Here is an 18866-nt window from a genome sequence, read left to right as displayed (position 1 = left end):
AGGGGACTGAGAGTAACCATTGACCTGAAGTTTATTGAAGTCACACACCACCAAAGTGCTTGTTCTTCATATTATAAAGGGTCTGGGATTGACACTTGCGGTGCTGGCCATGATACTCTTATGCAACTGGTAGAGAACACCTCAACATAGATGTTAGAAGAATTAAGCATGGCTCTCAAGATGGAAGGCATTAAAGTACAGAAAAAGTTTGTTAGTTAATTCAGTTACATCACACTCAAGCAGGAGAGCATTTGGGCTAGAAGGAGCAGATCAGGAATTAAGGAGAACATTAAATCAGGCCAGGTGTGTGTAGAGGTATTAAAAAGAAAGGAGTGAAGAGAGTGTCCTTTAGGGGAGAAATCAGGAGTTATGGGAGAGTTCAGAACCGATCAAGACACACCCAGCAGGCTGCGACAGTGCATGAGAATCAAACAAACGTGAAATTATTTTTAATAGATATGGACACAAAGTAGTTTTATATAACTACTGTAGTAAGGTGAAGTGTACAGTATATGAAAAATGATTTTAAAATGAGTTTTAGAGAGCCACCCAAATAGATTTTTTTGAAGGCTCGTTTTCCTGGGTCCAACATCTGTGGGAGATGCCAACTAGTCCAGCGCCTCCAGCTCAGGATCACCAAACTTGAGGAGGATGACGAAGTAATTAGCTCGCATTGTTCTAGAGAATTGAACTTACACAAGGGGTCTTGATAGTGTGCACTCTTAAAGTGGCACTGGACGATGGGTCATGGTCTGAATTTCACACACAGTGGTACATAATGCCCACATGCATCTAGCCCAGAGTTGGAGGTGTCCACCTGTTTTCAGGAGCTTGTGGAACTAGATGGCTAATCTGAAAACTCTGAAGTGGCAAGGCAGGAATGAGAAGTCCCAAAAAGTGCCATCCAAACCAGTGCACAAAGAAGGTGAAGTAGTGACATTAGGGAACACTACTGGACCAGAGATACGATAGGTGTACGATAGGACTGAAGTCTCATATTATGTATTGCTTCACTGGTTAACAGGTAGAAAAGCTTCCTTGATGGGTAGAAGGGACTTTTGGCAAGAAATGGGATTAATTCAGTCGTCATTGCCTGGGATGAAATAAATGACATATATAAGAGCAGGCAGTAACCTGTGTCATCCAAATTTAAGCAGCTGGGTTCTAAGTGGAGGAGCAGAACTGACACGGAGGTCATCTCAGATATCTTATGCACAAGTCCAGGTAAGAGTGAGGATATCAGAAGATTTAATATATGATATAGAACAAAGGAGTCTGAATGGGTTACATTTGAACCAGAGGGTTAACATTTATTAAGGAAAAGCAGCAAACATATGGATCAGATGTAATAGTACAGAGTCATCTGTGGATTAGACGAAGGATTTCATGTTACAATACTATGCAGGAATTTGATGAGTAACCAACAAACACACACGAGCATAAAAGTGTAAGCCACTCTGCTGGTGGGTCTGTCAGGACGGCTCTCCTTCAGTCACTTGTCCTTCCTTGACTCTCACTGCTGTTCACCTCATTGTGTCCTAATTGGACAGCACAATGTTGAGAGGCCCCAGTGGTCTGGACCTGCTGCGTTTAATACTTTAACACACTCGATAATACTTTAACACACTCGACGGCAGTGAACTCTTTAATATGAGTCCGTGATGACAAAAACTAGATTGGAAAAGTTTAAAGTGATGAGTTCTACCTCTGCTGGGTGAGAATATTCTCAAAAATTCATCCTGACAAGAAACACTCCTGGACAGTGTGCCAGTCCAATACTGGACCACACAAACCAACACTCACAATCGTAGTGGGCCAATTTAATTAGAGTCCCTGCCAACAGATCATCCTGAGGAAAACCCACAATGGGACGGAGAAAAAACACAAACTACACCTGCTGAAAGAATGGAGGACACTGGATCTGTGAGGCAGCAGAAGTGAGCAGAGAAACGGCCTCAGCAGAACGCCATTATGTCCTAAATTATTCCATCCTTCAAAATAAACTTTTATAAGTGAAACCATATTGTTAGAATCCTAGTGGTTCAGAATGAAAAGCAAAAGTCTAGTAGATCACACAGAACTAAAAATTTGTTAAGATGTAGAAAATATGTCTAAAGAACAGCAATCACAATAATTAAAACTGCACTCTCTCAACCAGGGGAACACTAAAAGCTATGGAGTCAAACAAAACCTGAAAATGAACATGAAACGTCCATTAAGGAACGTTGTGCTCACTGATCTCATTCAAAACATCAGGTGCCAACCTGCAGATTGAGTTAATGTTGGGGGCTAGAAAATAAAAAGAGGGCCATACTATCTGAATAAATGACAAGTAAAACATGGAGGAAAGTGAGTCACTCCTACAGGTATTTGGGGGTCCACATCAATGATATTGTGGACTGGTCTCAGCAAACAGAGAAAGTACAGAAGAAAGCACAGAGTAGGATGTTCTTCCTTAGGAGATTGCCTTCCTTTAACGTGGGAAGTGACATCCTTCACATCTTTACAACTCGGCAGTTTTGCAAAACATCTTCAGACTCTCCTGATGCTCTTCACAGAACTTCTCCTTCAGATTTCTAACTGGATCAGTCAGCGTGTCGTCCTTTGAGGCTCCGGCTTCAAAGTGTGGCTTCAGGGGAGTCTGACAGTAGGAGACCGCACACATCAGATAGGACTCTTCTGCTCTGTCTCCAGAGCCGGCATAATTCTGAGATGGAAGAGGACTGAATATCGCCATCTTTATTTTCTTGATGTCTTCATTCAGCTCAGTGTTAATGTGCAGTTCAGGCCTCGTGGTGAAGATCTCTCTGCACTGAGGACAGCTGAACTCTTGGTTTTGTTCCCAGTAGTCAGGGAGGCACTTCAGACAGAAATTGTGACCACAGGGGATCAAGACGGGGTCACTCAGGATCTCCAGACACAGCGAGCAGGTGAACTCATCCTGTAATCCAAAGAAGCAGAAAGAATCAGTCAGACAAATGGGAGATTTAAAGAGACACCTGAGAGCAGACAGAGAGGACATCTGAGGAGACAGACGTTAGGAATCAGGGCTGGCTGTTTGTTAATGTTTAATTCAAATAAATTTAACATATGTTTGTAACAAATTAGACAGACTCAGAGCTTTGTACACATTTATCAATGGAAAAAAATGAAAATAAAACTGAGTTAGGTGTTGTTTTATCAAATTTGTATTGTGACCAGCACCAGGTGGTCCTCAGCAGACTGAGACAGAAGCTGTTTGTAGTGAGGGGTCCGTGATGGTGCGTGGGGGAGTGGGAGACCTGCAGTGCTGCAGGATGTCGGTGGGGAGGCGAGCTGATTGACATTCTGGAGGTCACATGTCAGTGGTGGGCAGAAGGATTCTGGCAGAGAGCTGAGGAGGGTCTCTGCCAGCTAAGAACACCCGATGGGGTGAGCTGGGGGGACACATAGAGAAAGAGGTGCTGGGCTGGAAGAAATGGAGCTGAGTCCGATATCTGCATGGATTTAGACTGGGATTTTTAACATATGTATTAGTGTTTGTATTGTCCAGAAGCACAGCATTTATTTATTTTTATTTCTTATGGTGAACTGCACATCTGCACTTTGGAGTTTGTTTGCCTTTTGTTTGATAATAAAAGCACATTTGCACTGTCAACAGTTCTGGGTACAAGAAGGACACCAGCATCATGAGACATGGCAGCTGTGGCCCACCCAGACCACCACACTGTTTAACTGATCTTTACATTTCAGCCACACTTCAGATCTTGCTCTTCATTACACAAATTCTCCTTCTCTCAGCAAGTCCTCCTCTGTCACTTGACTCTCATAGCCTGCAGAGCTCAGCACCACTCAAGTGAGGTCCTTTTGAATGAAACCTTCAGATGTGTCCCGCTTCACCTGCTGAGCTCTTAACCCTTTAATGGTTGTGTTCAAAATGTCCTTTCATGCCCCTTCATCATTCCTTAGAGGAGGACTAAATGAAATGCTCTTGGCCCACCTGAGCTTGATCAAGACGTGGTGAGCCAGTGCATAATCGATCTTGCTGGTTTATTTATTGATGGGACTATGTTAAAGTGAATGGTAACATTTCCATTTGTCATCATTGTCTCTTGAACCAAACTGGAGAGACAAATTTAACCTTCAGAAACTACACCAGACTGCAATATTTTCTAAATATAATTATAGACTTTCACACAACTGGAAAATCTCACTTCACCAGTGGCACTAAGCCACTCTGCCTTTTCACTCCCAAAGGTGTGCAGCTTTATGAAGTCCTGTTCATTCACCTCCACTTATGTAGGAAATGCTTAGAACTGCCAAAGTAGACCCTCACCTTTGTGAGGAGATTTTTTGTACATTTTACCTTTCTGGGGTTTGAATCCCAGCTACGCTCACCAACAGACCAAAGGCACCAAATGACATCTAGTTTCTCTGTGGCTGTCGCCCTTAAATGTGGCTGCCTGGAGTCTTTGTGCTTCCTCATGTGACTGTTCGATCAGGCCATGTTCCATCTCTGTCTCAGAATAAATGTTACTCCATCTCAGTTTCTCAGATGGCTCCTATCCTGCTCTATGAAGCAACACAAGTGAACTGCCAACTGGAGGATTATCTCGCCTTTGAAGCCCTTCAAGAACACTCAGCTGAGGCTCTCCATAAACGAACTGTGACTCTGCAAAACCCAATGGTCCTGGATGTGTTCTTGGCAGCCCATGGGGGCACCTGTAATGTGATAGGACAGAAATGTTGTTCCTACATTGGGACACCTCACAATATATTTGACCGGGCCTTGAAGATTCTTTATGTAGCTGATCCAGTCTTTGCTCTCAGTTGGTCATTAGGACTGAATACTGACTGGTTTAATTATTTTTTTCTTTCCAGTATTTGTTGGTTAGTAACTTCTGTCATCATCATTCTTTTGTGCTACTGTGTTTTTAAATGTACCATGAAGCCTTTATGGCACCTGTCATTGACATCATGGCAGACACTTTTGCTCTCCCTCCTGATATTAGTTATGTTGCCTTATCACGCCAGCTGCCTTTTGCTAATCTGGACCTACCTGAATCAGCTACTTGAAGTAAATGCTTATTGATTATTGTTCTAGAAGAGCAAAATGGGGGAATTGTGATATTTTACTGTTAAATTTGATTTGCACTAATTGATTATATATTGTATTTCTTCTATTTTTGTTAACTGTTAGCTTTTGCCTTTATCACTCTCACACAGGACTTTAATTCAAACCTCTTGATCTGGGACCCAGTCCCACTAATACTTTACCACAAGATTAAGTGTATTGATAGCTGAATGAGTATAATGGAGTGTAGCAGAATGCTGACTCCGAGGGTCTATTTATCAGTACCTTGCAAAGGACATGAGAGATGAAGCTAATCGCACACTTCTGAAATTAACAAGTATATTTAAGAAGTGTAATCATCAGCTCTAAATCAGTCAGTCATTTCCTTCAATGCACTGAATGACTCCACTCACGTATCAATGAAGCCATTTTTCTTATCCTGAATTGGCTTTGAGATTTGACTTTGACATCCCAGGGCCCAGGATAAAATAGAGAAATGCAAATCCACTGCAGCAAACAACATTTGGTACCCATCTAAGGGTACCTACTGTAGTAAGTCAGGGTGACTCCCAGTAAATAAGAATCCCCTCGCCCTCAGGGTCAGGACATAGTGTATTGTCTTCCTCTGATCAAATGAGGGAGGTGGGAAAATTTTGACAGAGACTGGTCCAACGATGTGGATTTCTATACGAGACAAATATACACACACACACCGATTTTGAGTTTTACATATTAGATTCTCAAGCAGAAAGGAATAGTGAAAGGATTTTATCTTGAGTGATAGAAAAAGTCTGAAAGAACTAATTGACTCACATAAAGAAAATCCCATAATAATACAGAGAGAAAACTAACTGGATAATAAAGGGGAATTATTAAGCACAAGATGTTAAGGGCATCAAAGGCACAGTCATGAAGAACCACCTTAGCGAGGACCTGAGGGCGACACCAAGCTTTATATAACTGGGCCTCAAATATTCAAATTGAAAACAACTAAATATTCAAATATATTTCAACTAAGGTTAATAATTTTGGATATTATATGTACCTTTGTGTGCGCTTCATTTATACTTTAAACAGTGGCAGCCACAGCCACAGGGAGAACAAATACCAAAAGGAGAAATCCTAGTGGTACTTGGGCAACTTATTTAAATGTGATGGGCATTATAGACCTGAGAAGCTGCACCTTATTAGAGTGAAGAACCTGCACGACCGTCTTATCTACAGGTGATTTTCAGTTGCAGACTTCATTTTCTTCATCGTAAGAGTTAGAGGCTGATAACCGATGAGCACCCACCTGGACGTCCAATGCTTATAATGCACTGACTAGTAACAGGGGACACAGGTGTTTTGGACCTCGAAAGCAGAAGAGAGGCTCGTCTGTGTGATGTCTTGTGTTGTGTCTTGTGTTTTATGTACCACGACAGAATAGAAAAAACAAAGCAACAAAAGGAGGGCAGAGATTGTAATTGAACTCTCAGTCCCTGGTAACCCTTCATACAGCACTGGCTCCGTCAGACAGCCTGTTGCTGGCTCTCAGATAAAGGGCTGATCACTCAATTCTCTGAAGGTGTGAAACTGTGCTGGAAAGCTGTCACCTCGTTGTGCAATTTAACATAGCTAGCTGCCATTTTTACTGATGTAAACTGACAGGCTTCAGTAACAAGATCAGTAACTGCAGTCACCACTTCTGATATTTCCTTCAGCTAGAAGGCACCTGATATGACGTCAGCTTCACTGAGCATTAAACAACAGTCAGGGATCTTAGGCTTATAAATGAATCAGAACAGAATCAGATGCACAATTGTATATTATAAGGGCACTGGAGAAGTATTTAAAAACAAGCTGTGAAGATCAGAAAGCAGAGTGATGGGATTGAAGTAAATCAGTTTCATACTGCGCTCTGAAGGGGTGTGGATGATAAGTTTTACTAATGACGATAATGAGCTAACCATTCAAAATGACACAAAGGTTGACTTTGTAATTGATGCAAACACAAATCTGCACATAGCATATCAGGAGTAACACGATTAGTGTGAGGTCAAACAAACAACCTTTCTATTACAAGCAAATGTCAATTTTAGACTTTAAATGAAACCTTTCTAGAAATAAATTCAAGTTCTACACAAATAGTGACCTTTTGATTTTCTCCATTAAACCCAAACCCCACTCACCTGTTTTTTTTCTTCTCTTTTTGTCTTCAGCTCGACCACTTCATGACCTTTGTGTCTGGTCATCACACACATCACGCAGATACACATCTCGTCTGTTTTACAAAATATTTCCAGACATTTCTGATGAATGACACAGAGCTTCTCCTGAAGATTTCCGTCTGGATCACTCAGCTTATGGCCTTTCAAGGCAGCTCTTTCAAAGTGAGGCTTGAGGTGAATCTGACAGAAGGACGCCATACAGGTCAGACAGGTCTTCGCTGCTTTGAACTTCTTCATGGGACAGACATGACATTCCACATCTCCAGGGCCGGCATAATTTTGAGATGGAGGAGGACCGATGGGCGTCTTCTTTATTTTCTTGATATCTTCATTCAGCTCAGTGTTAATGTGCAGTTCAGGTCTTGTAGTGAAGATCTCTCTGCACTGAGGACAGCTGAACTCTTGGTTTTGTTCCCAGTGGTCAGGGAGGCACTTCAGACAGAAATTGTGACCACAGGGGATCAAGACGGGGTCACTCAGGGTCTCCAGACACAATGAGCAGGTGAACTCATCCTGTAATCCAAAGAAGCAGAAAGAATCAGTAAGACAAATGGAAGATTTAAAGAGACACCCGAGAGCAGACAGAGAGGACATCTGAGTGGACAGACGTTAGGAATCAGAGCTGGCTGTCAGATAATGTTTAATTCAAATAAATTTAATATACGTTTGTAACAAATTAGACAGACTCAGAGCTTTGTACACATTTATCAATGTAAAAAAATGAAACTAAAACTGTACCTAACTCAATGTTATTAAATGTGTATTGTGACCAGCACCAGGTGGTCCTCAGCAGACTGAGACAGAAGCTGTTTGTAGTGAGGGGTCCGTGATGGTGCGTGGGGGAGTGGGAGCTCTGCAGTGCTGCAGGATGTCGGTGGGGAGGCGAGCTGATTGCTGATTGACATTCTGGAGGTCACATGTCAGTGGTGGGCAGAAGAAGCCTGGCAAAGAGCTGAGGAGGGTCTCTGCCAGCTAAGAACACCCGATGGGATGGGGTGAGCTAGGGAGACACATAGAGAAAGAGGTGCTGGGCTGGAAAAAATGGAGCTGAGTCCGATATCTGCATGGATTTAGACTGGGCTTTTTAACTTATGTATTAGTGTTTGTATTGTCCAGAAGCACAGCATTTATTTATTTTTATTTCTTATGGTGAACTGCACATCTGCACTTTGGAGTTTGTTTGACTTTTGTTTGATAATAAAAGCACATTTGCACTGTCAACAGTTCGGGTACAAGAGGGATACCAACATCATGAGAAATGGCAGCTGTGGCCCACCCAGACCACCACACTGTTTAACTGATCTTTACATTCCAGCCACACTTCAGATCTTCATTACACAAATTCTCTTTCTCTCAGTAAGTCTCTCAGTTTGACTCTCATAGCCTGTAGAGCTCAGCACCACTCAAGTGAAGTCCTTTTGAAGGAAACCTTCAGATGTGTCCCACTTCACCTGCTGAGCTCTTAGCCCCAAGACATGGTGAACCACTGCATAATCGATCCTGCTGGTTTAGTTATCTATGTAGCCTCATCCCGTCAACTGCCTTTTGTAAATCTGGACCTACCTCGTCAACTGCCTTTTGCAAATCTGGACCTACCTGAATCAGCGACTTGAAGTAAATGCTTATTGATTATTGTTGTTCTAGAAGAACAAAATGGGGGAATTGTGATATCAATCCATCCATCCATTATTCAGCCCACTATAACCTAACTACAGGGTCACAGGGGTCTGCTGGAGCCAATCCCAGCCAACATAGGGCTCAAGGCAGGAACAAATCCCAGGCAGGGCGCCAGCCCACCGCAGGAATTGTGATATTTTACTGTTAAATATGATTTGCACTAATTGATTATATTTATATTATTAGAATAGAATTAGAAATAAAATAGAAAATAGAAATAGGATAGAATTCTATTAGAATAGAATATTATTACTTCTATTTTTGTTAACTGTTAGCTTTTGCCTTTATCACTCTCACACAGGACTTTAATTCAAACCTCTTGATCTGTCACCCAGTCCTGCTGCTACTTTAGCACAAGGTTAAGTATTGACAGCGGAATGAGTAATAATAATAATAATAATAATAATAATTCTTTGCATTTATGTAGCGCTTTTCTCACTACTCAGAGCGCTCAGCAATTGCGGGTTAAGGGCCTTACTTAAGGGCCCAACAGAGCAGAGTCCCTTTTTGGCATTTATGGGATTCAAACCGGCAACCTTACGAGTATAATGGAGTGTAACAGAATGTTGACTCCGAGGGTCTGTTTATCAGTGACTTGGAAGGACATGAGAGATGAAGCTAATCGCACACTTCTGAAATTAACAAGTGTATTTAAGAAGTGTAATCAACAGCTCTAAGTCAGTCGGTCCTATCATTTCCTTCAATGCACTGAATGACTCCACTCGTGTATCAATGAAGCCATTTTTCTTATCCTAAATTGGCTTTGAGAATTTTACTTTGACATCCCAGGGCCCAGGATAAAATAGAGAAATGCAACTCCACTGCAGTAAACAACTTTTGGTACCCATCTAAGGGTACCTACTGTAGTAAGTCAGGGTGACTCCCAGTAAATAAGGGAACCCCCTCGCCCTGAGGGTCAGGACATAGTCTATGGTAGGTGAGGTAGGTGTGCAAATTTTGGCAGAGACTGGTCCATCGATGTGGATTTGTATACAAGACAAATACAAACACACACCGATTTTGAGCTTTACATATTAGATTCTCAAGCAGAAAGGAACAGTGAAAGGATTTTATCTTTAAAGTAACAGAAATAGTCTGAAAGAACTAACTGACTCACATAAAGAAAATCCCAGAATAACACAGAGAGAAAACTAACTGGATAATAAAGGGGAATTATTAATCACAAGATCTTAAGGGCATCAAAGGCACAGTCATGAAGAATCACCTTAGCGAGGACCTGAGGGCAACACCAAGCTTTATATAACAGGGCCTCGAATATTCATATTGAAACAACTAAATATTCAAATATATTCCAACTGAGGTTAATAATTTTGGATATTATATGAACCTTTGTGTGTGCTTCTTTTATACTTTAAACAGCGGTAGCCACAGCCTCATTGAGAACAAAAAACCAAAAGGAGAAATCCTATCGGTACTTGGGCAACTGTTATTTAAATGTGACGGCCATTGAAGACCTGAGAAGCTGCACCTTATTAGAGTGAAGAACCTGCACGACCATCTTGTCTACAGATGATTTTCAGTTAGACTTCACTTTCTTCATCTTAAAGAGTTAGAGGCTGACAACCGATGAGCACCCACCTGGACTTCCAATGCTTATAATGCACTGACTAGTAACAGGGGACACAGGTGTTTTGGACCTCGAAAGCAGAAGAGAGGCTCGTCTGTGTGATGTCCTGTGTTGTGTCTTGTGTTTTATGTATCAGGACAGAATAGAAAAAACAAAACAACAAAAAGAGGGCAGAGATTGTAATTGAACAATCTCAGTCCCTGGTAACCCTTCATACAGCACCGGCTCCGTCAGACAGCCTGTTGCTGGCTCTCAGATAAAGGGCTGATCACTCAATTCTCTGAAAGTGTGAAACTGTGCTGGAAAGCTGTCACCTCGTTGTGCAATTTAACATAGCTAGCTGCCATTTTTACTGATGTAACAAGATCAGTAACTGCAGTCACCACTTCTGACATTTCTTTCAGCTAGAAGGCACCTGATACGACGTCAGCTTCAGTGAGCATTAAACAACAGTCAGGGATCTTAGGCTTATAAACAGAACAGGATCAGATGTACAATTGTGGAGAAGTATTTAGAAGCAAGCTGTGAAGATCAGAAAGCAGAGTGATGGGATTCAAGAAAATGCAAACACACATCTCCACATAGCATATCAGGAGTAACACATTAGTGTGAGATCAAACAAACAACCTTTTAATAAAATCAAATGTCAATTTTAGACTTTAAATGAAACCTTTCTATAAATAAACTCAAGTTATACTCAAATAGTGACCTTCTGATTTTTTCCATTAAACACTAAACCCCACTCACCTGTTTTTCTTCTCTTTTTGTCTTCAGCTCGACCACTTCATGACCGTTGTGTCTGGTCATCACACACATCACGCAGATACACATCTCGTCTGTTTTACAAAATATTTCCAAATATTTCTGATGTATCACACAGAGCTTCTCCTGAAGATTTCCATCTGGATCACTCAGCTTATGGTCTTTAAAGGCTTCTCTTTCAAAGTGAGGCTTGAGGTGAATCTGACAGAAGGACGCCATACAGGTCAGACAGGACTTCACTGCTTTGAACTTCTTCATGGGACAGACGTGACACTCCACATCTCCAGGGCCGGCATAATTTTGAGATGGAGGAGGACCGATGGCCATCATCTTTAATTTCTTGATGGTGTCATTCAGCACTGTGTTTATGTGCAGTACAGGCCTCGTTGGGAAGGACTCTCCACACTCAGGACAGCTGCACACTTGGCTTTGATCCCAGAGGTTGGTGAGGCACTTCAGACAGAAATTGTGACCACAATGCAGTGACACGGGGTCAGTCAGGGGGTCCAGACACACCGAGCAGGAATTCTCATCATGATATGTAAATAGTTCGGCTTCGGCCATTGCCTATGAGAGAGAGAAGCAGGCAAAGGTGAGAAAGAGGAGAGATTTAAAGTGAAACCTGTGAGCACACAGGACACACATCTGATGGATAAATAGTTGATGTGAAACCTGAGCCCAGAGAGTGAAGATCAAGACGTGACAACACAATATACAATAACAGAAGAGATGTCCGATCCTAAGGAGTAAGTTTAATTCAGTTCCACATTTGCTCAGAGCTCAGTACACATTTATAAATGTTATAATTTGAGAATAAAACACAACACCTAAATCACTATAAATATATTTGTACCACAACCACCAAGAAGACCTCGGAAAAACCAAAACAGGGACTTGTTAGATTGATCCTTTAATGCCAGTTGTACTCTAGCTCTTGATTACACAATTCTGCCCCAAAGTCAGTCCTGTTTGCCAAGTTAACTGAGGGGGTACTGTTATCTTCGGGAGACAATGGGTGTTTTTCAAGTTCTCAGAGTGGGGTCCTCATGAAATAAACCTTTGAGGCTTTTGTGGCTTCCCAGGTAAACTTCTAAAACATTTATTTTGCCCCTATTCTTCAAAACCTCTTTTATGTTTCCTTGGTTGCCATCTAAGATAAAAGAGATAGTCCACCTTCTGGATCTTCTGGGCCTAGGCTGACTCTTTGATACCCCCAGAGTCTCACCCTAGTTAGTGACCAGGCCAAAATGTTCTACTGGTCATCCAGGATGGGTGTTTGGGCACAGGGCTAACAACTTTGTCATGTGCAAATCAGCAACAGAGAAAAATCACCACAACTTTGTGACAGAAAACTATCAGATGGGTTCCTGCTAGAGTTCCTCTCAGCCTTTTGGAAACATTATCAAGTACTTAAAACTGCTATCTCCTTCACTGGACTGGTCATTTCCATTAACACAGTCCTGATCACCATCTTGCTAAATCAAGGCTAAGAGCATATTGATTGTTCAAGCTATCACCCAATTTCTTCTGATGATCTTGGACACACAATTGTTGGCCAGGCTTTGGGCCTGAGGCACTAACTACACTCTACTTTGTTCCATCCTGTTTAGTTTGCTCCTTGAGCTTCTAGCAGTTGTATTTTGTAACTCAGACTTCATTGATCCCTTTGTTGTACTCAATACCCACCACTAAACCTCTCCATGCTGAGGACATCTTAATGTTCCTTGGAAACACCACCTCTGACTTTCTTGATGCCATAGGCATATTTAGCTCCCTCAAAGCCTTGTCCAGGTATAGCATTATCATTCTGCTCTCTTCTTTACATCACATCAGTTCAATAAATGAACAGTGCAGTTTTAAGAGTGTTAAAGATTCTCTGTCCTCCTGGTCACACAGGCCTCTACTATTGTTCTTGTCGAGACTGGACCTTATTAAAATGAAGATTGGTCCCAGATTTGGAATTACACAACTGGGCATTAACCTTAACAACTGCTTGGCTTTGGCTAAAATCTCCTGGTTTTTATTTGGATCTAAGCTGGTCCACCCAGATCTGCCACTTCTCTACTTGAATTTTCTGAATTTAAAACAGCCAAGCAAATTAATTATTATTACTATTATGAATTAATAATAATATTGTAAAATAATGGGTGGGACAGTGGCGCAGTGGGTAGCGCTGCTGCCTCGCAGTTGGGAGACCTGGGTTCACTTCCCGGGACCTCCCTGCGTGGAGTTTGCATGTTCTCCCCGTGTCTGCGTGGGTTTCCTCCGGGCGGTCCGGTTTCCTCCCACAGTCCAAAGACATGCTGGTTAGGTGGATTGGTGATCCTAAATTGGCCCTAGTGTGTGCTTGGTGTGTGGGTGTGTTTGTGTGTGTCCTGCGGTGGGTTGGCACCCTGCCCAGGATTGGTTCCTGCCTTGTGCCCTGTGTTGGCTGGAATTGGCTCTGGCAGACCCGCATGACCCTGTGTTCGGATTTCAGCGGGTTGGGAAATGGATGGATGAATCATTAATATCGAATGCACTCACAGTTTGGCACAAAATACATCAACATGAAGTAAGTCCGCATTCACGTCCCCCCGTGTTTAGTAAACCCTGTCTCTTTATAGGAGGTGACCCTATCTCATTGCTGGTCTGGGCACAGCTTGGCCTTAATCTATATATCTATAAAATCTGCCTGTCTGTATGTCCGTCCACTTTTCACAAAACAACTACTTATTGGATTTAGATCGGGGGTTTTCTATAATTTTCTTAAATATTCCGGCTGATTTTGTGACTTCTCTCATTGCAGTAAGTATCATAGTACACTTGCAGTACCGATTTATTTCAATGAATCCAAGAGAGACACTGCAGGGCAAGGGGAGGGGAGGGGATGCCCTCCTCACTCACGTGCCAGCCTCTGTTCAAGTCGCTATACCTCTCACCATGTGCTGTAGCACACCTTGCCTCCGCTTAGTTTGTTTGTTCAGCAGACATTACCATCTAGAGATTGTTAAGGAGTAACGTTTAATGTTTTTGAGAGAGATCACAGCCTAGTGTGTTTTAGAGGGTAGCTCCTGATTGGCAGAGATATCACGGCCACATGCTTTTCTCCCCACGCGGGGTCTCTTACAGAGCTGAACACGATCAGATACCGTGCCAACGTTTGACGTTAGAGTGTACCTACCTTCCCTTTGGCCAGAATTACATTTTATTTTTTAATTTATGTTTAAAGTTTGTCCTGTTTCACTACTAGCTGTGGGGGACAGCTAGTATATTTCTATTCTGAGGCCCATATTTTCTATTCCATCCGTCTCATTGTCCTCTCCTATAATATTCCACTGACTTCTCAAGTTCTCCTTCTTTTGGATCTTTCTGCTCTTTCTCCTTCCTCTGTTGTTTTTAGGAACAATTTCTGCAAAGTTAGCCTGAGTTTTGACTTAGAAATCTCCTGACTCAGTTTTTTAATTTCCTACAATCCTTCTAGGCTAACCTTATTCTTGTTGAGCAGTCTGCTGCTAGAATTAATGGGGCGAGCAGCTCAGCTGTTTCTAAGTCCTATGGACATCTTGTGTGGGTTAGCTTAATGTCCTCAGTGTTTATTGTTTCAGAGTGTACAGCTGTGAAATTCGCTCATACATGATTAACTCCTGCTGTTTGGGTGGTTTTTATATCTACTGATGTTTCATGTTATTCATATTATTTAATTAAAGATTTCAAACCTAATGAAACTCTGTCTGCTCATCTAGTTTTAATTAATTACTTCATGATTTGCTGTAAATTGTCATCCTCATCTTTATTTAACTCACCGTCTGCATCTTGAATGCCCTCCTGATCTTCACCCCTTCCTCCTCCAGTCTCTTCTTGATGTTACTCAGTGTCACCCCCATCTGTTCTGTTTAGGGACACAAGAGGACACACATGTGGTCTCATCAGACTTCACTTTTCAATTCCTACTTCTCTTTCTGAATGTCCCGAGTTCTTTATATCACACTTGTTTGACATTTAAGTGACCCGACTTGCTTTTTTCTTTTATGTTTCTTTTCATGTCGACACAGAGTATGTCATCCACAACACATGGATCTGAAGAAAAGTTTAGGACAGGAAAAGATGAACAGAATAAAGAAGGAGTTGGGGTTTGTGGAGTGCTACCAGTAAAATAATAGACCGTCTGAAGGGATACTGCTATACAAGTCAGCTGAGAGGAAATTCATAGAAGATCTCACACTGGTGATGAGGAACTCAAAAAAGCAAATTAATGTCATGGTGTGCACCACTAAACACTCTTAATATGTCAGGTAAGGAATGGAACTCGATTATTCATAATATACGTGGACTTTCTTCATCAATCTATGCAAAACTAGCTATTGTTCATCTTAAAACTGTACATCATATCCATCTCTCTAGATTCAAATTATTAAAAACATCTCAGGTCCTGGACCCTAACTGTGAATGCCACCATCCACGTAGCTTTAGTAAAACTGTACACATCATATCCATCTCTCTAGATTCAAATTATTAAAAACATCTCAGGTCCTGGACCCTAACTGTGAATGCCACCATCCACGTAGCTTTAGTAAAACTGTACACATCATATCCATCTCTCTAGATTCAAATTATTAAAAACATCTCAGGTCCTGGACCCTAACTGTGAATGCCACCATCCACGTAGCTTTAGCTCTGGTAGGACTTTCCTAATTTAAAACCATTATAGTAGAAGACTTCTGCCTATCCATCCAATACGGCCATTGCTACTTTCTAATGGCAGCGTTTGGTGTAACAGCGGATGAGGTTAGACATTTGAGTATCAAATCACTGATTTTCTACACCACATTTCTAGCAAGTTGATTAACTCCACAAATTCTAAATCATTTTCAATAAACGACATGGGAAATTATGTGTTATGTGATATAAAACTAGCAGGTACCACCTCACTCCAGAATTCCCATTCTTCTTCTTTCCTTCTCCTATTTACAGCAAAATGTGGTGTCTTAGAAACAAAGGAAAGGGAATTAGAAAAAGAGAAATAAGAGAGTGAGTGAAATAGAGGAGGAAAAGAGTGGAAAGCAACAAGAATACAGAACAAAAGATAAAAGGAGAGAGACGAATGAAAGAGGGCCAGCACTTGTGTGACCCCCTTATACACACACAGTCCACACCAGTAAGGGACGTGAAGTGTCAGGATGAACACATCAATAAGATCACAAACTCGTGTGTACAAACTACTCACCATTCAGAAGACCACAGAATAAAAACTAAAGCTTCAATAACTGAATAGAAAGAGAAAAATGGCCGCTGTTAAGAAGACCTTTACAACCTCAGATCTATTCACTGTCCTCTGTGTGGTCCAAATGTGGCATAAAGTGACATGCAGCTCATAAAATACAAAGCAGACTGCTGATCCACCACTCAGTGTCCAGCATAAGCACTGGGACATCTCAGGGTCAGTTGTGATTAAAGACTTGGTAGTTGGTAGACTCACCAGCTCCTGCTTTACTTCTTGGCAGTTCCTTCTTCACCACACAGACAGTCTTCAGGTCCTCTTAGTTAGAGAAGTGTGAAATGAAGTATTCCGTTGGCAGAGCCCAACAAGAATGAGCAGACCAGAACGTGCTGAGTGTCTTTGAAGTGCCTGGGGGTCTCTTTGTGTCTATGTGTTCTAGCACAACTTGTAACAGAGTTTGACTTTCCAGAGGCTTCAGTCCTACGTGATGAATCGAGCTGCAGGGTTACAGTGGCAGGGATTGTCACTTCTGTCACAGGGCCTGCCTTATTAGTATGTGACCCTCAGTCTCTGTGGGTGAAACAGACACCGTTTGGTCATCACATGTGTATATCTAAACATTAGAAATGTGATGTGATGTGTCTCCCAGTTCCTTTGCTTCTTCTCCTGTTTGAGTTCCTCAGCCTGGTTTATTCAGCTAATAACGCTGCTGGTTATTAATTAGTGCCCTACAATGTTTAATCTGGTGGGCGGCACGGTGGCGCAGTGGGTAGTGCTGCTGCCTCGCAGTTGGGTGATCTGGGGACCTGGGTTCGCTTCCCGGGTCCTCCCTGCGTGGAGTTTGAATGTTCTCCCCGTGCGCTCCGGTTTCCTCCCACAGTCCAAAGACATGCAGGTTAGGTGGATTGGCGATTCTAAATTGGCCCTAGTGTGTGCTTGGTGTGTGGGTGTGTTTGTGTGTGTCCTGCGGTGGGTTGGCACCCTGCCCGGGATTGGTTCCTGCCTTGTGCCCTGTGTTGGCTGGGATTGGCTCCAGCGGACCCCCGTGACCCTGTGTTCGGATTCAGCAGGTTGGACGATGGATGGATGGATGTTTAATCTGAAGGGTGCCCTGCTATTTAATAGGTTACATTTGTAAACAGAAAACACATTTACCAGTAAAATGGAAAAGGAAGGATTGGAAATCTGAAATGTACCTTCTGCTACCGACATACTAATGTAGAAAACAAAAATCTAACATTAAATTGAAATATCTGCACTGTCCTGTATGTGAATGCTTGATCACTCCTGATCTAAATGTGTCCACTAGCTCAGATGGGGACAATTCACACTTGGTGTAAAAGTGTCCAAGTGCTTTTATTAAAAACAAAAGCAAACTAGTGTCCAAATAAAATGCAGTGCTTCAAAACTTTTCCGTTTAGCTGGCAGCTAACCAGCTTCTCCCATACGGGCCCTGAAACAGGGGAGTTGACCTATCAGCAGGGGCAGCTGACATTACTTCTGTCCGGTTGCCTTCCGTCCCCTCGCTCTGTACAGCTCATCCACCGGACCGAGACTCGGGTCTGCAGTGACCGGGGGTTCACACACTCACACTGAGGCTCTGCCTCCTAAACCTCCTCGACTCCCGCTGACTTATGGGATGAGTTGTCTACACTTCTGGTCACTCCAGCTCCTCTAAATGGCTCAGCTGGAGTGACCGCTTCTTACTGCTGGTGAAAGTTGGCCAAACACTCTTTCAGGGCTCTCCTCCCGGCTGCCTGTATTCACCAGCATGCCTGCTCTTCCTGCTCGCTCACACACGCACTCGCTCTTTTCTTCTCCTTCCTTCCTCTTCTCTCCACTAACCTACATTCTTCAATCTTTATTTTTTTCCTTATTTCTCCCTTCCACACTCGGTCATGGAGGCCAAAAGGGAGTCTTCTAAATTTGAATAGCTCATCCGGAGTGGTGAACGCAGTCATCTCGGCTCACCACCCGCTGCTATATATAAGAACTGATGGCTAAACAGCTCATGTACAGTAAGTGTGTGCTATGATTAAATACAATCGTAAATAAATTAGAAAAATAGACAGAAAAATGGACTTGTGTGTAATAAGTGACCCTGATCAAGACACCAATAAAGTGAGTGAGTAACCTGCCGCCATCGACACTCACATCGACAGATCACTACACCAACTGCAGCTGTCATATGACATTAACAGACCGGCAGATGGTGCCATCTTTAAGGCCAACACATCTCGATCAGGGGGTATTCCATGATGAAGACTAACAGAATGTTGTGTATCAAGACTTTGATGAGAAAGACAACCTCGGAGAAGTTTCAGAGGAATTATTTTTAGCACGACCAACTCGACCTTCCTGTCAAGAACCCTGGCA

At 42.4% G+C, this 18866-nt stretch overlaps 1 protein-coding gene across 2 annotated transcripts; it reads right to left on the bottom strand.

Annotated features, from left to right (window-relative positions):
* Positions 1 to 2423: 2423 nt before the first annotated feature.
* On the bottom strand, positions 2424 to 16850 carry LOC127527353 (uncharacterized). 2 transcript variants are annotated; one of them, XM_051925893.1, is made up of 5 exons: positions 16749 to 16850; positions 15076 to 15161; positions 11320 to 11857; positions 7225 to 7271; positions 2424 to 2941 (listed from the first exon to the last, which is right to left on the bottom strand). In XM_051925893.1, the coding sequence occupies exons 2-5, from the start codon at positions 15154 to 15156 to the stop codon at positions 2504 to 2506; spliced, it is 1104 nt and encodes a 367-aa protein (XP_051781853.1). In that variant the 5' UTR covers positions 15157 to 15161; positions 16749 to 16850; the 3' UTR covers positions 2424 to 2503. The 2 variants fall into 2 exon arrangements, with proteins under 2 accessions (XP_051781853.1, XP_051781852.1); XM_051925892.1 differs by having other exon boundaries at positions 16745 to 16842.
* Between the last annotated feature and the right edge of the window lie 2016 nt (positions 16851 to 18866).

This window comes from Erpetoichthys calabaricus, chromosome 4, assembly GCF_900747795.2.
Source record: "Erpetoichthys calabaricus chromosome 4, fErpCal1.3, whole genome shotgun sequence".
Lineage (NCBI taxonomy): Eukaryota > Metazoa > Chordata > Cladistia > Polypteriformes > Polypteridae > Erpetoichthys > Erpetoichthys calabaricus.
The sequence above is the reverse complement of the archived record's forward strand: the minus strand, read 5'-3'. Positions and strand labels throughout refer to the sequence as shown.

Coding starts and splice junctions, on each gene's coding strand:
- LOC127527353 (XM_051925893.1), bottom strand. CDS start 15,156: ATGGGGGTGACACTGAGTAACATCAAGAAGAGACTGGAGGAGGAAGGG. Junction 7,272..11,319: donor TGTGATGACCAGACACAACG/GTCATGAAGTGG, acceptor CCAGACACAAAG/GTCATGAAGTGGTCGAGCTG. Junction 2,942..7,224: donor AAAGAGAAGAAAAAAAACAG/GTGAGTGGGGTT, acceptor TTTGGATTACAG/GATGAGTTCACCTGCTCGCT.